The 15661-nt window shown below is 40.9% G+C and overlaps 1 protein-coding gene across 1 annotated transcript in view; it reads right to left on the bottom strand.

The window, feature by feature from the left end:
- The window catches only part of LOC124612259 (proteasome activator complex subunit 4-like), a 231161-nt gene that overhangs the window by 184432 nt on the left and 31068 nt on the right, over positions 1–15661 (bottom strand). Inside the window, exons 7-9 of the mRNA XM_047140346.1 lie at positions 8804–8952; positions 4042–4248; positions 3412–3691 (exon numbers count right to left, since the gene is read on the bottom strand). Of these exons, the coding sequence (XP_046996302.1) occupies positions 3412–3691; positions 4042–4248; positions 8804–8952 (636 nt within the window). The remainder of the gene's footprint in view (positions 1–3411; positions 3692–4041; positions 4249–8803; positions 8953–15661) is intronic.

Consider the following 15661-nt stretch of genomic DNA (forward strand, 5'->3'; position numbering starts at 1 on the left):
TCCTTTTTTCCAATTACTCTTACAAAATTTATTTTTTTAATTATTTAAGCAGCTTTTATCCCCCCCCCCCCCCCCCCCCAAAATCACTGTTCAATATGTATACACATAAACAGTACTCAAAGAAAAACCCTGCAGCTGCATTTAAATGCAACCTCAGCACCTGTGGAGCAGTGCAGCATGACAATTAACTCTTCCTCAGCAGTCAAAGAGTTAACATATACTACAATTCTTTCAAAAAAATAAAAAAAGAACTCATAAAAAGTAAACGCACACTGCAAGTGACATCTATCTCAGTGAGGTAGCCTGCCTAGGTTGGGAAATTCTTTAAGCGGTGTGTTTGTCACAGAACATTATTAAAACAATGGTGACTTTTTTTATCATAACTCAACTTTTTACACAGTGAACTGAAGTGTTTAGTGAATCACCAGTCACACTCAACTTTCTTGTATGAAACATACTGTTTTGACATTTAAAAAGTATGCAGTTCTACTATATATAGGGGGAGACCGGAGGACGGAGAGGGAGAAGGTAAGAGTAGTGATGGAAGTAACAGTACTAACATAGCTGAAGTTACAAGTGTAAGATGTTTGTCACACAACATGAGTCAGTAGAAGAGACACTGTACTCTGAAAGTTTATCTCTCATTACAAAACACAAATGACATCTTGCAACACATGATGAGTTATCAGAACTAGTAAATTAAGGGGAATAAGAACAGAAAAAAAAAAAAATCACATTTTCGGATCTTTATCTCATTATAAAATTTGTAATTCTCCAAATAAAATGATATATAATAGAGGGAAACATTCCACGTGGGAAAAATATATCTAAAAACAAAGATGATGTGACTTACCAAAAGAAAGCGCTGGCAGGTCGATAGACACACAAACAAACACAAACATACACACAAAATTCTAGCTTTCGCAACCAACGGTTGCTTCGTCAGGAAAGAGGGAAGGAGAGGGAAAGACGAAAGGATGTGGGTTTTAAGGGAGAGGGGAAGGAGTCATCCCAATCCCGGGAGCGGAAAGACTTACCTTCGGGGGAAAAAAGGACGGGTATACACTCATGCGCGCACGCGCACGCACGCGCACACACACACACACACACACACACACACACACACACACACACACACACACATCCATCCGCACATACACAGACACTTATAAGCACACATGGGAAAAAATTTTTTTTAATATAGTCTACACTGGTTGAAAATGTTAAAATTATTATGTGCATTACGTCAAGATCTAATAAAATCGTTAATTTTTTATATAGAAGGCTGTGGATTGCTGTATTATAAAGATTAACAGTGTTGGTCATGTCCAGAAGAGGATGGGCACCAGGTTGAGGAAGCTGAAACAAAGTTTGAGAGACAAGAAACTCTCTGGTGGTAAAACCATAAGAGGCAGGCTCACAGACAAAATGACTGATGAACTACAGCAGTATCATGGGATGGCCATTAGAAATAATACTGAGGATTTGTTGGAAGTGAAGCAGGCAGTATGAGCTACCTTCTTTCACAGGCTGTCAACTGATGAAAAACCAGTACACCACCTTTGCCCTCCTGGACCTGATTCATGGTGCAGTACTCAAACAGTTCATACAGCCATAAACATTCCATCCCAGCAGCAGTCATGGATATCATAAAACCTATTTACAGAGACCTGGCAAATCCTGAATTACAGAAGAAGTGGCTGCATGGTCAGATTCAAAATCCCAATGTCTCATTCAATAATATTACGTGGACTCACTTACCAAAAACTGTTTTTGTTGGAATGAAGACATTAAAGTGGGGGGGGGGGGGGGGGCAGTGATGCTGTTATTGCTTTTAATGATGGCAACATTGGTAGGGTGAAGGTGCTACAGCATATGGGAATTAATCCTGGAGCAAGCAGCATCAGAGGACTTTAACAGATGGACAAGGTTCACATTGATAGAGCAAAGTATGCACTACAGTTGGCCACTAAGGAGTCCAGAAAGAAGAAAAGAAGAAAAAAACTTGGAAAAAGATCAAGAGGATGATATATAGTATGGTGCAGGGTGCTTTTGAGTGACTAAAAATAAAAAATAAGCATATATTGAGTGAGTTACAGTCTTTTGAAACTTTAGAAGTTGTTCCTGAAAATTAACATTTTTTTGTTGCATTTTTCCCTAAATCTCAGAAACCACTTCGAGTAGAGTATTCAAATTTTCAGGGAGTAATAACATACATATCCCGAGTCTAGTGACCTAAAAGAAGAACATAATGTTATGTATAATTAAAATTATTTAGAACAATGTACAAAAATGTACACAAAATTTTAACCGTATAATTAAAAAATTGTATTTACAAAAGCAGCGGCTGAAATGCAATTATTGTAGTTCAGTAGACTCAGAACATACAGTTTAATGTCCCGTAGAAGTTTCATGTCAATGGCTACAGTGGTTCCTGAAATACAGGGAAGCCAAATCACTAAATTTTAACATTGTTGGGATAGGGCATTCCAACTCCCCTTAAGCCACAATTGAACTTTGCAATGTCAATGCCTCATCTACAAATACGAACACTGAAGACTTGAAGATTTGTCCACTTTGTGTAACAGAACAGACAGCAACCAATGGCATGAATGACAGTGTAGGGCAATATTGGGTAGGCGCATATGTTTCACAGCACACAGTTCATTGCATATTGCTGTAGTTGGAAGTTCATGCAGCAGATTCATGTGTGCTACTGTTCATATTATATCATTACCCATGGTTACTGTGTTAACATCATGAGAGCCTCACAGAACAATAAAAATGAGTCACTAGGTGTGACAAATGAAAGTTCCCTATTCATTAGCTAATTACCAATTTGAGTAGATTATTGTAATATGTCATTACAGAAGTAGCCTGCAGTGATTGCTTCTGCCTGTTAGTGCATAATATGTCTCTTTTCATACCCCTGAATGCTCTCCTTCATAGTGAGATTTACAGAACTTGATGAGCAATAGAATCAATCAATCAAAATCAATTAATTACAAAGGTGGGCCACAACAATCCATTCTCAAGCTAACACTTACTTCAAATTTGTATGGCAAACGGAGGCCAGTGGTGGCATTATTACACTATGAGGCATGTAGAAGGAATCTGTGGTTGTTATATTACCATCTGTGGAGTACATCAGTAGCTAGTATTCCAAAAGTAACAGTCTCATTGTCAGCACAGTAAACGACTATCAAAAATAGCAGTATTACCTTCAGACTGTAAGCAGCTGGTTGATGGAAACGTTAGTGAGTTGTATGAAGTATAAATCTGAATGAATTAACAAACAACATTTCAACCAATTTTGCTTTAGGACAAAAAGATTTATAATTGACAATTTCCACTTTTTAAAGTAATCAGGCTACAGTTACTCTCTTGGCACTTTTAATTAATCAACATTACCTCTGTGAGATCACTCCAGTAATTTGACGCTTGTGAGGAGTCCACAATTGGAATCAATGTTGAGAATGTTGCAATAAACTGAAATGTCACGAAACATTTTCTGACATCATTTGGATCAATTCCAGGAAGTACTGACATCAGCAGTGGGATGACATGTGTAGGGCCTTCTTTGTAACCCAACCGAGCACCCTGGACCATTGGTCTCGCAACTGCCACCATACACTGCATTGCAGCAGTGAGCTTATGAGGTTCTGTCACTGTCTCTAAATTTGCATACATGCTGAAACAAAAAGAAAAAAAAAAGAAAATCAGGCACTACTTTAACAAAAAATAAGAAGTATTACATTGTATGTAAAAGTAATGAAATGCTAAATAGTAAAATAATTACATGGCTTCTGCAAACTTCACACAAAACTAATGTACCTCCCAATATGTGTGTCCAAGAGAGCATGTATACAAATACAATGGTTAGCTTTTTTTGTTTCAGAAAAATGAAGTTTCCTGAGTAAAATTCACAAAGAAGTAGTAGTAGTAATGATGATGAAAAAGCATTTCAACTTGGATGACATTATGAGGTTGTAAGTACGATAACATTCCTTTCCTTACATAAAAATATTTAATGCAACTTACCGATCAACAACAAGAGGTATTACTATATTAGGACGCAAAGTTGCCAAATGTTGCATAGCTTGGTTGATTTCTGTAAGTCCCAATTTGGAAAACATTGCCTGAAGTGCAACAGGTTTCACACTCTCTACAAAGTTTGTAATGTCATCTTCTGTTAATTTATGACTGTCAGGTACTGGAGTCTCCCATGTCAAGTGCTTGTGTCTTTCACTGAAAATGAAAACAATTTGAGAAAATCAAAAGCTGTAAAAATAATCAATTTATAATACTGTTGGGAAGGGGAATCGTGTGCTGCTTTCTCGGCAAGGCCTGACTAGAGTAGGTGATCTACCTTTGCCTTTCTCTGTTTTCTATATTTCACTGACTAAGATATGCATCTGTATCATAGGAAACCAATAAGTACATGTGCACTATAGTGTTGGGCTAGTGTTGTTACCAACAGAAAAAAGGCAGTAATGTAGTTAACATCCCACTGACGATGATATCATTGCAGAGAACAAGATCAGGTTCAAGAAGGTTGGGAAATGAAATTAGTCACGTCATTTTCAGAGGAACAATCAAAGCATTTGCCTTAAGAAGTTTAGGGAAACAGCAGAATATCTAAATCTGGATGGCCGGATTAGGATTTGAAACACCATCTTCTCCAATAAGAGCCCGGTGTTTAACCATTGCAGCACCTCTTTTTTTATTGTTCTGAATGAGTATTAGACAAAGAAAATAAGAAGATGAAATTATACTTATCTATACTGATATATAGAGGGGAACTGTGGTTAGCAAAAATGTCGAAAAGTTCTTTATCTATTTACTTCAAATTTTTACACGATATTCTAACAAACGTTCAAAACAGGTTTTCCGTTAAAACCAACTGCAAGATAGAATATGGTATGCTGAGCTGTGAAAATGTGTGGTTTCACTTTCTTTCCAAAAGTTGTAGACACAAGAATGTGCAGTTTAGTTTTAACAGAAAAACTGTAAATTACAGAAGTTGTCTTTATGGCTTTACCGGCTTGTATCAGAATACTACTACACAATGTAAATAGTTCAAAACATTGTAATGCTATCCTTTCACAGATTAAAACCAAGCAAAATAATGTCACTGAAGGCACGATCCTCACAGATCCATCAGTTGGGGAGATCTCCCTCACGCCTCTTATACCAATGATCCCAACCAATTTACAGGTTCAATGTAAAGGTTTCACTTGCAGTAACAATGAAAAAAGCATAAGGTCAGAAATTCAAATATATTGGAATTTACTTATAATCAGTGTTTTTCCGATGGTCAACTGTATACCTCCAAAGTGGGTGAAACTGCAATTAGGAGATGAAGTTTGCACCTAATACGATTTCCATGTGTACCACAGGTTAGAATATATATTCAATTTCCATATATATTTAGCAATTGTGAAGCATTGTCAAGTTTGCTGGTAGTGTGTGTGTGTGTGTGTCAGGATTAACACTTAAAGCAAGGCTTGTTGGTTTACCCTTAAAATAAATAAAAATAAATAAATCAAACATACTGCACATACCTAGCTAGGAAGACTCATTACAGTAATTATGTTATTGTTGATAAAAATGTGGAAACAGTAAGAACCATAAAATGCCTCAAAGTATCCATTCAGGTTGAATTCAAGCGAAACAATTACTTAAACTATCTATAGGAGAAGCAGGTGTCATGCTGAAATTCATTGAAAGACTGCTACGAAAATATAGCTTATCAATGAAAGATGTGGCTTAAAAATTACTCGTCCAACTTAGTATAGAATTTTGCTTTCAGTCTGGAATCCTTACCAAGTACAATTACTTTAGGAGACACAGAACATTCAAAGAAGAGCCACATTTCATCAAGGACTTTTTTTTAAAAATAAGCTAGACAGAGATTTTCACCAAACTCCACTGACAGATGCTACCAGAGAGGTGTTGTACATCATGGAGAGAATTACTCTTAAAATTCAAGAGCAGATGTTTGAAGAACTTCCTTTCACAGACATCTCACAAATATAAATATGAAATGGAAATATGACAAATTAGAGCTCCTGTAGAAGCCTACTGATAGTCATTTTCCTATGCGTAATGTACAAGTGGAACAGGATAGTGGGCGAATGATATTGATACTAGAAGTACCCTCTATCAAACCCCAGAAGGTGGCTTGCACAGTACAGATATAACTGATGCTTAGGGAACTGTGCTCAATGTAAAAGATACCTGCACCTGAACCCATGAGGCATTGTGGAAATTTGGAGACAAAGTGCTTAAATGCATGGAGGAAGATACACCTATAACGAAACCTCTCAAGACGACCAGCCCTCGAGGTTGATCCCTTTTCTCGAGAACCATATTTTTACGGAACAGGAAAAAAACTTCCATAAGATCAATGCATCTTTATTCCTTTAAGACGACCACCCCTTACCCAAACAGCCACCACACTTTAACTAATTATGTCCTCCCCTTAAGATGACCACAACCAATCATAGAAGAGAGAGATACAATACCATATTACTGTAAGGTTTCTCGTTGACAATGTGATACAACAATCTCTAAAATTTCATTGTCAAATAGCAAACAGTTCTGATTTTTCCTCTGTAGTGAACAGTTATGGCTGCTTCAAATAAAAGAAAACTTCTTGTTCTTTCACTAGAACATCAAATTTCTGTAATTAGAGAGAGAGAGAGAGAGAGAGAGAGAGAGAGAAAGGAAAATCTCAGTGTCAGTTAGCGATTGAGTTTAATTTTGAAAAAAGTCAAATGCAGAATCCAATTGCAAAATGTGGCAGGTAGGTTAAGGAATGGTAAGAAAACACCAACAAAAATTCAAAGAAAAGATGGTGGCAGCCTTTCAAAGACATTAATAATGCTGTTTTAGAGTGGTTTAATAGAGCATGTGCCAAAGATTGATTATTAATGGACCAATGCTACAAGAAAAAAATCTTAAATTTGCCTCTGATCTCAGAATTCCTAATTTCATTGCAAGCAACAGGTGACAGAACCGATTTTGTGTTCAACATCGTACTGTTTTCCAAGCAGTCTGTGGAGAAAGTGCGGACATTACTCAAGATGTTGTATACAGCTTGAAGTTGAGACTCAGTGTAATTGCAAGTGGCTGTTGTGATAGTGACATTTACAACATGGATGAAACTAGTCTATTTTTAAACCTGTTCCAGACAAAACACTAACTGTGAAGAGTGATCAGTGCAAAGGTGGCAAAACGGCGAAACACAGATTACTGATCGGTCTCTATGCTAACCTCTGCAGTGAAAAAGAAAGACCAGTAGTGATACATAAAGCAAAGTGTCCAAGGTGCTTCAAAAACAATGACATTTCCTTGCTTGTTGTCTCTTGGTTTGCAAATAAACGTGTGTGGATGATATGTGAATTAAAAAATGAGCATTCAGAAACATAATATCCTGCTTGTCGTAGATAATGCACCATGTCATTGCAACAAAAAAGTTATCAAATATAGAAATAATTTTTTTTTTCCTTGCCAACATGATACTGTGTGTTCAGCCTTTTGATGAAGGAGTGATCCGGTCTTTCAAATTTAATTACCAAAAGAAGCTTCCAAGTTACCAAGTTGCAAAAATGGACAATACCACATCCTTGTACGAGTTAGCTAGGGCTGTGACCATAGGTGATGCTGGCAGCTGGATTAAAAGTGTGTGGAATGAAGTGAAAAATGAAACAATTCGAAAATGCTACATTAATTCTGGTTCTCAATCTTCATAAAATGTGGACATTGGAGAAGAAGGTGGCAATGAATCAGTCGACTGTGCAATGCTGCCAATACTGAATGGGATATTTCTACAGTGAATGAAGAAATCGGATGGTGATAATTGGGAAGATGTAACTGCAGACATGAACCAAGATACTCAGTGTAATGACAACTAAAACACTGATAGTGAAAATGAGAATTCCTATTAGGAATTGCCTTACATAGTATTACTTAATTACAAGTTCTTTGCTTCTGAGCTTTACAACTAGAAACTGATGTACTTACTATCTGAGGTGGAAAAGGAATACAAGAATGTGACTGTAAACAAATGTATGAAAAAGTGTGTGCAGATGCTAATTTCCATGTATTTCATTACATTAACAATTAGGTATGTATGTATTTATTAATTATTACTGTTATCAGTATGTTGTAAGAGCTGGTTTTTCACTTTAGCAGTTATCGTCATTGTGTTTAAATGATGATGTTTGGCCCCCACATTTTACCTTGATCACCCTTTAGGAAGACCACTCCTCCAGATGACCACTTTCTCATAAAAATTCAAGTGGCTGGATCAAAGATGTTTCATCATTTTACAGTTTTTACTGATTTTCTATCAGCAAATGCAAGTTATATTATTCACTTAAAAACTATTCATTTTGTTTTCTATAAATTGAAAGTTCAATACAAAATGTTATGAAATTTACAGACTGACATATGGACTGGATAGCACTCACCTTTAGAAGTGCTACTCCCAGTACAAATAAAAGAAGCATACAAATGTAGATAACAACTCTCCCAGCTTCTGAAACTCTAATTCCTTGGTCAGGAAGTAAGGGAGAATTGGTTGGAGCATGTTGGGTTTGGAGGAGGGGAGGAGGGATCAAGGTAACTCAGAACCTAGGCTAACAAGGACTCTCTTTGTATGTGGAAGGAAAGAAGCAAAGATGACACAAAAGGCATCATAGATAGTAAAATCCCAAGTTTCTATGCCTCTGCTTGCTTTGCAAATAACCACTGTGTTATTAATGGACACAAAATAAACTGTCACTAAATTACTTACAAATGCAACCGTTGTATAAAATACATTGGAAGCTTCTTTAAGAAATCTTTCAGCTTTATGAACCATCTTCCAAAATTTGCTGGATGGAAATAAGATTCCAATGTCTTCATCAATCTATCTAAATGTTTCTGTGCGCTGCTGTGTCTTCCCTAAAACATACACAATTTCAACAATTATAATACTATTTAACACACAAGTTCATACAAACACAGTGCACTACGTCCCTCTACAGCCATTTCACAATATTTCTCATACGTAAATTAAAAGTTATTGCTACTGATACTACTTTTTGAGGGGAGGTGGGACAGAGGGAGGGGAAACAGAGAGGGGTGGGGAGGGGCAGAGGGAGGGGGAGAGGGTGGCAGAGGGAGGGGGAGGAGGGGGAGAGCGGTGAGAGGGGTGAGAGGGGGGAAGAGGGGGAAGAGGGGGAGAGTGGGGGAGAGAGGGGGAGAGGGGGGAAGAGGGGGGAGAGGGGGGAGAGGGGGGAGAGGGGGGAAGAGGGGGGAAGAGGGGGAAGAGGGGGGAGAGGGGGGGAGAGGGGGGAGAGGGGGGAGAGGGGGGAGAGGGGGGAGAGGGGGGAGAGGGGGGAGAGGGGGGAGAGGGGGGAGAGGGGGGAGAGGGGGGAGAGGGGGGAGAGGGGGGAGAGGGGGGAGAGGGGGGAGAGGGGGGAGAGGGGGGAGAGGGGGGAGAGGGGGGGATAATCAAAGAAATGTCTTCACTCCTGCACGGTAAATCTGCTTAATACGGAGTGGTGCACATAAAACCGGCCAGAACCGCACAGCGAACACGCATGTGAAGCATTACTAGCTTGTCAGAGTCTTTGCCACCTTCCAACAACAGTAGCGTGTGAGTAGTTCATACGGAAAGTAGTCGTTATAAACTATGTACTTCATTATCATGCCTTACTCCATTGAAGAACATGTGTTCATTGTTGAAGAATATGTGCAGTCTGAATCCATTAAAGTTGTTCGTGACACTTTTTCAAGAAAAGTTTCATGAAAATATTATTCCTGCAACATCAACAATTCAGGATCCAGTGAGAAAGTGGCATTCAACAGGCAGTGTTGTTAATTCAAAGAGAAATAAGGCACCGACTGTACGTACACATGAAGTTGTGGCAAACATGACGGCACACATTGAAAGAAGTCCCTACAAGTCAACACGATGATTATCACAGCAATGTGCAATATCTCGCAGGCCATGTCAATGCATCCTTCACGGCTTAAAAATGAAACCTTACCACGTGAGTGGTGTTCTGCAAATAAAAGAAGCGGACAAGGGTAAGTGTACACATTACTGTAATTGGTTGTTGGAAAATGTCACTGTGGGACATCTTGATCCGTTCCTCCTTTTTTGTTGACAGATGAAGCTTGATTTCATCGTTCGGGTTACATTAATTCACAAAACACAAGACACTGGGCTATAGAGAATCCCCATGGCATACTGCAAAAGCCATTACACGATTTAAAAATTGGTGTATGGTGTGTTCTATCTGGTAACAGAATTATTGGGCCACTGTTTTTCATCGAAACTGTCAACACACATGTTTACTTGCAAGTCTACAATGGATTTTTGGCTCTTTTAACTCCAAATGAAAAATGTTGTGCATATTTCCAGCAAGATGGGGCAACTTCTCATCCGTCGGATTTGTCCTTAGCTCGTATACATGCTGATTTTACAGAAGAGAGGACCATTAGTGAGGGCTCGTAGCCACCCCGCTCTCCCGACTTGTCACCATGTGACTTTTACCTCTGGGGATTTGTAAAGGCTAGAGTCTACCGCAACAATCCCAGAACACTTGACACATTAAAAAACAATATATGTGAAGAAATTTTGAACATTCCTCAATGCTTCGACGTGCACAACTTTGCTTGGATGTTGGCGGAGAACATTTTGAACACAAGACTTTAAATTCCTTTCTAAAATATGCTTGTTAAACTAATAAAAGTAAATATGTTACTTAAACTGTTAATTATATAGTTCATAATGAAACAGTACAATAAAAATGTAAGAAAGCAATAATGTATGTTGATTTTCTTCATTCATATTCCTTTCAACACAGGAGCCTGTTTTACGTGCGCCACTCTGTATAATGCAGGAATTAAAATTTTCTTCATACTATCATTGAGAGAAAGAGAATTATCTAAATCTTTTGACATTATTGCAGATTCTCTCTCTTCCTCACAAATAACTTTCTGAAATCAATTTCTCACCTTGTGTACCCAAACTTAACAGAAAACATTGTGTGTGGATGGAATCTTTGTTTCATCCAAAAGACAACCACCCCAAGCAACAAAAAGGAAATTTCTACAAGAGCACAAGAACTAAGTCAACTGTTAATTATGAGTAACTAAGAAACAAAGCACACATTTTCAAATTCAAATTGGATTTCTCATTAAATGGGCTGTCTGTTATAGTAGAGCTCTCTGTCCTGCTTCAACACAAGCTCCATTTATACTACTTATTCCACAACAGCAGCAACTTGGATATTACTCCAAAAGTGAATAATAACTACAACTGTCGTAATCATATGACTATTTCTTAATAATTCAACATGACATCAACACAGCTATAAATCTGAATTATTTTCCTCTTTCTTTTATCTTCCCTTTCAAGAAACAGAGTATGCAGTTTTTCCTGCTTCTACATTTCCTCTGTCTCAAGTAGGTCAATTCATTTGCTATTCATTCATTCACTCATTCATTCATTCAACAAACTATTTCCTACGGAAATTTTCTGTACACATCTTTCTTGCCACATCATCTCTTTTGATAAAGTAAATAGGCCAAGTGGCAAGGAGACAACCAAATGGAAGAATAATTATCATCCAGTACAGAATGTGGAATAATGCCACATTTTTGCTCTTGGCATGATGCACTTAGCCTAAATATGTGAACTAATTGCCATTCAAAATTGAAATTCAGTAGGAAACTATTGTGGTAAACACCCTCGGGTTGTCAAAAACATCAGCAGTTGTAACAGGATGTGCTCCAGCATATGCTTTCAGATTAGTGACTCCAATCAAATATCTGACAGTGTTAAGAGTTGTCATCATAATTAAAAGGACAGAAAAACAGAATCTGGAGATTTGCAAATAATAGAAGGAGAAGCTTTTACTTTTGATTATAATATTGTTAGTTATGAGGAACAAATATTTTATTTATGAAGTATTTCATTAATTATTTCAGTGCTCTGAATTTTAAGTTAGATAATGGATGGCTTCATAGTAAAGAAAACTTCATGAAGATTCAGTTTAGAAATAGAGCAGCTGGTAGAACAGGACAGACAATGAACTGTGGAGGAACTAATGATGGGCAGAGTAAAAGTGAGTCTGAACACAAAGTGTACCGAACACTCCTAACAATGGGCCTCTGCAGCTGTTGACCAATGCATGTGCCAATGTTAACATCACGAATGAAATAGGCAAGTGCCATTGGCACTGACAATGGTGCATTGTCAGAGCACTGCACGGTCTGATGAATACCGGTACCTTCTTAAGCTTGCCAATGGGAACAGCTCCTCAACATCTGAATCACGAGACAGAGACAAGCTGGCTGTGGCTCTATTATGGTCTCGGGAACATTCATGTGGGCATCCATGCGTCCAATGGAGCTCGTTCAAGGCACCATGACAACCGTGGAGTATCGTACACTGGTTGGAGAGCACTTACACCCCTTCATGACAATCATGTTTCCCGACGGCAGTGGCATTTTTCAATAAGATAATGCACCATGGTCACAATGTTGTGGCTGATCAATGTATGCTTAGCTTGGCGTATGGAGTAAAACACTGCCGGTGACACCTGTATGGTAGAAAATTCAGGGTAGTGATAGACCATGTCACTTTGAAATGGTTACTAGGTTTGAAGGAACCACCCAATAGACTGATGAGATGGACATTGAAACTAGGTGAATTTGAATATGAAGTAATCCAGAAACCTTGGAAGAAAGATGGAAAAGCAGAGGGGTTGGACAGGAAGCACAAGCACTAGGGCAGGACATTGGGAAATGGCACAGAGCACAGATGAAGAGAGTCGATAGTATGGCAAGCAACAGCAGTTTAGCATGCATGACTGATTATTATGTACAGGAGTAAAATTAGGACTTCAAGTGATGGTGCCATGTTGAAACTAGGTGTATTGCGTGAAATGCACAGACATATGTTATCGGGTCATGGGGGAAGGGGATTGCTGGGCAAAGAATCAGGGAGTGACAAAAATGTATTGGTTGGAAGGAAAGGAATAATGATCTAGATCAATATGTCAGAAGTTGTGTGGATTGTGCACAGTGGGTGGATTGCCAGCAGCAACAGAATTGTCCAGTTTCATTGGAGTGGACAGGCTGGGCCCTTTTAACTGAACACCAGCAGGTAATATTTTGTGCTGACCATAAAAGATCATTTTTCTTGTTACACAGAGATGGTGCCAATGCTCGATCAGCAGGCCATCACAGTCGTGCAGGCCTCCGTTAATAGCTGGTTAATGAAGTTTGGGGTACCAATAATTTCAGACCAAGGGACGAAATTCGTGTCAGACCTGAAGAAAGATGTGTGTGTCTTGAAAACCAGACCACTTAATCCAAAGTTAATGGAAGGATGGAATGAGATCATCAGACAATAAGAAAGATGTTTAGTTATTATGTGAATTCACACCATTTGGATTAGTACACGTATCTATCCTTCATACTGAGTGCCTACAAACCCAAAGTACACACCAGCACAGAGTTATAAGCATTTGAGGTGGTGGTCAGAAAAAAAGATGCAATTGCCATTCAACATGGAAATGAGGGCCGGTCCAAGAGTTTGCAAGAATGGTTAGGTGAGTGTGGAGAAGCGTCAAGCAAGCAAATACAAAGGCAATGAAGAAGTAGGAGGCAGTGCAGCAGTTAGGAACATTACCTCAGTATAGAATAGGACAGTGGGTAATTTTATCAAGCCCATTTACTCTGAGGGGAAAGAAGCTTGTAACATGGTACGAGGTCCCATACCAAGTAATTGAAACTACGTCAACAGTAAATGTGAAGATGCTGCTGCCAACAAGGACAACAACTGTGCATATTGGGAACCTACTACAACTCAAGGGTGCACTGGAGGCAATTTCATGAGAGGTATTAGTGAAGGTGAAGAAAAAGGTGAAAGGATGAAGCAGAAGGATGAGCAGTGGAAGGGAGGGAGGAAGGGAGGGGACATGAAGGGAGGGAGGAAGGGAGGGAGGGAGGGAGGGGACATGAAGGGAGGGAGGAAGGGAGGGAGGGAGGGAGGGGACATGAAGGGAGGGAGGAAGGGAGGGAGGGAGGGAGGGAGGGGACATGAAGGGAGGGAGGAAGGGAGGGAGGGAGGGAGGGGACATGAAGGGAGGGAGGAAGGAAGGGAGGGAGGGAGGGAGGGAGGGGACATGAAGGGAGGGAGGAAGGGAGGGAGGGAGGGGGGAGGGAGGGGACAGGAAGGGAGGCAGGGAGGGAAGGAGGGAGAGGGAGGGAGGGTAGGAGGGAGAGATATTGGGCACCTGCTACAACTCAAGGGTGCACTGGAGGCAATTTCATGAGAGGTATTAGTGAAGGTGAAGAAAGAGGTGAAAGGATGAAGCAGAAGGATGAGCAACAGGAGGGAGGGAGGGAAGGAAGGGGAGGGAGGGAGGGAGGCAAGGGGGGAGGGAGGCAAGGGGGGAGGGAGGCAAGGGGGGAGGGAGGCAAGGGGGGAGGGAGGCAAGGGGGGAGGGAGGCAAGGGGGGAGGGAGGCAAGGGGGGAGGGAGGCAAGGGGGGAGGGTGGCAAGGGGGGAGGGTGGCAAGGGGGGAGGGTGGCAAGGGGGGAGGGTGGCAAGGGGGGAGGGTGGCAAGGGGGGAGGGTGGCAAGGGGGGAGGGTGGCAAGGGGGGAGGGTGGCAAGGGGGGAGGGTGGCAAGGGGGGAGGGTGGCAAGGGGGGAGGGAGGCAAGGGGGGAGGGAGGCAAGGGGGGAGGGAGGCAAGGGGGGAGGGAGGCAAGGGGGGAGGGAGGCAAGGGGGAGGGAGGCAAGGGGGAGGGAGGCAAGGGGGAGGGAGGCAAGGGGGGAGGGAGGCAAGGGGGGAGGGAGGCAAGGGGGGAGGGAGGCAAGGGGGGAGGGTGGCAAGGGGGGAGGGAGGCAAGGGGGGAGGGTGGCAAGGGGGGAGGGTGGCAAGGGGGGAGGGAGGGTTGGTTGGGTGGTTGGTTGTTTGAGGTTAAAGGGACCAAACAGCAAGGTCATCAGTCCCTTGTTTCAAATAGACTCCATTCTGCTAACGGGACATCTCAGTATAGTCAGAAAAATAAAACGGATAAAGGGGAAACGTAAAAGGGCAGTCACGTTGTCATTAGTAAAAACAAATGAGGGAAGTTGGCAAGAGAACGAACCCAACACTATGCTGAAACAGCATAGGCAAGACCACCTGTGACTTAAAAGGTACAACTGCTATAATGCAGAAAGTACGTATGGGAATAGAAAAACTAACCAAGCCTTAAAAAGAAGGGGTAAAAACAGAGTAAAAGGGAAAGAAAAGAGGATTCCGGTCAGGGAGGTGAATCGGGAATCTCTGAACACTGCCTACAGTGGGAGACACCCAAACACTCACCGCCCTGCCCCAACACCAGAGGGAGATTAAAAACTTTAAAACTGAGAATAAAAACCACTCTCCCGGAGGAAACCTAGAACCAGAGAGACCATCCGGGAATCGTCAGCCAACATCAAAGGTAAAGTGTGGGGGAGTCTGTACTTAGCACGCAGAGCCAAAAGAAGGGGGCATTCAACCAAAATGTGGGCCACTGACTGGAAGGCTCCACAACCACATAGCGGGGGTGGCTCATCACGCAAAAGGAAACCATGGGTCAGCCTGGTATGGCCAATGCGGA

The sequence above is a fragment of the Schistocerca americana genome, chromosome 4 (assembly GCF_021461395.2).
Source record: "Schistocerca americana isolate TAMUIC-IGC-003095 chromosome 4, iqSchAmer2.1, whole genome shotgun sequence".
In the NCBI taxonomy this organism is placed as follows: domain Eukaryota; kingdom Metazoa; phylum Arthropoda; class Insecta; order Orthoptera; family Acrididae; genus Schistocerca; species Schistocerca americana.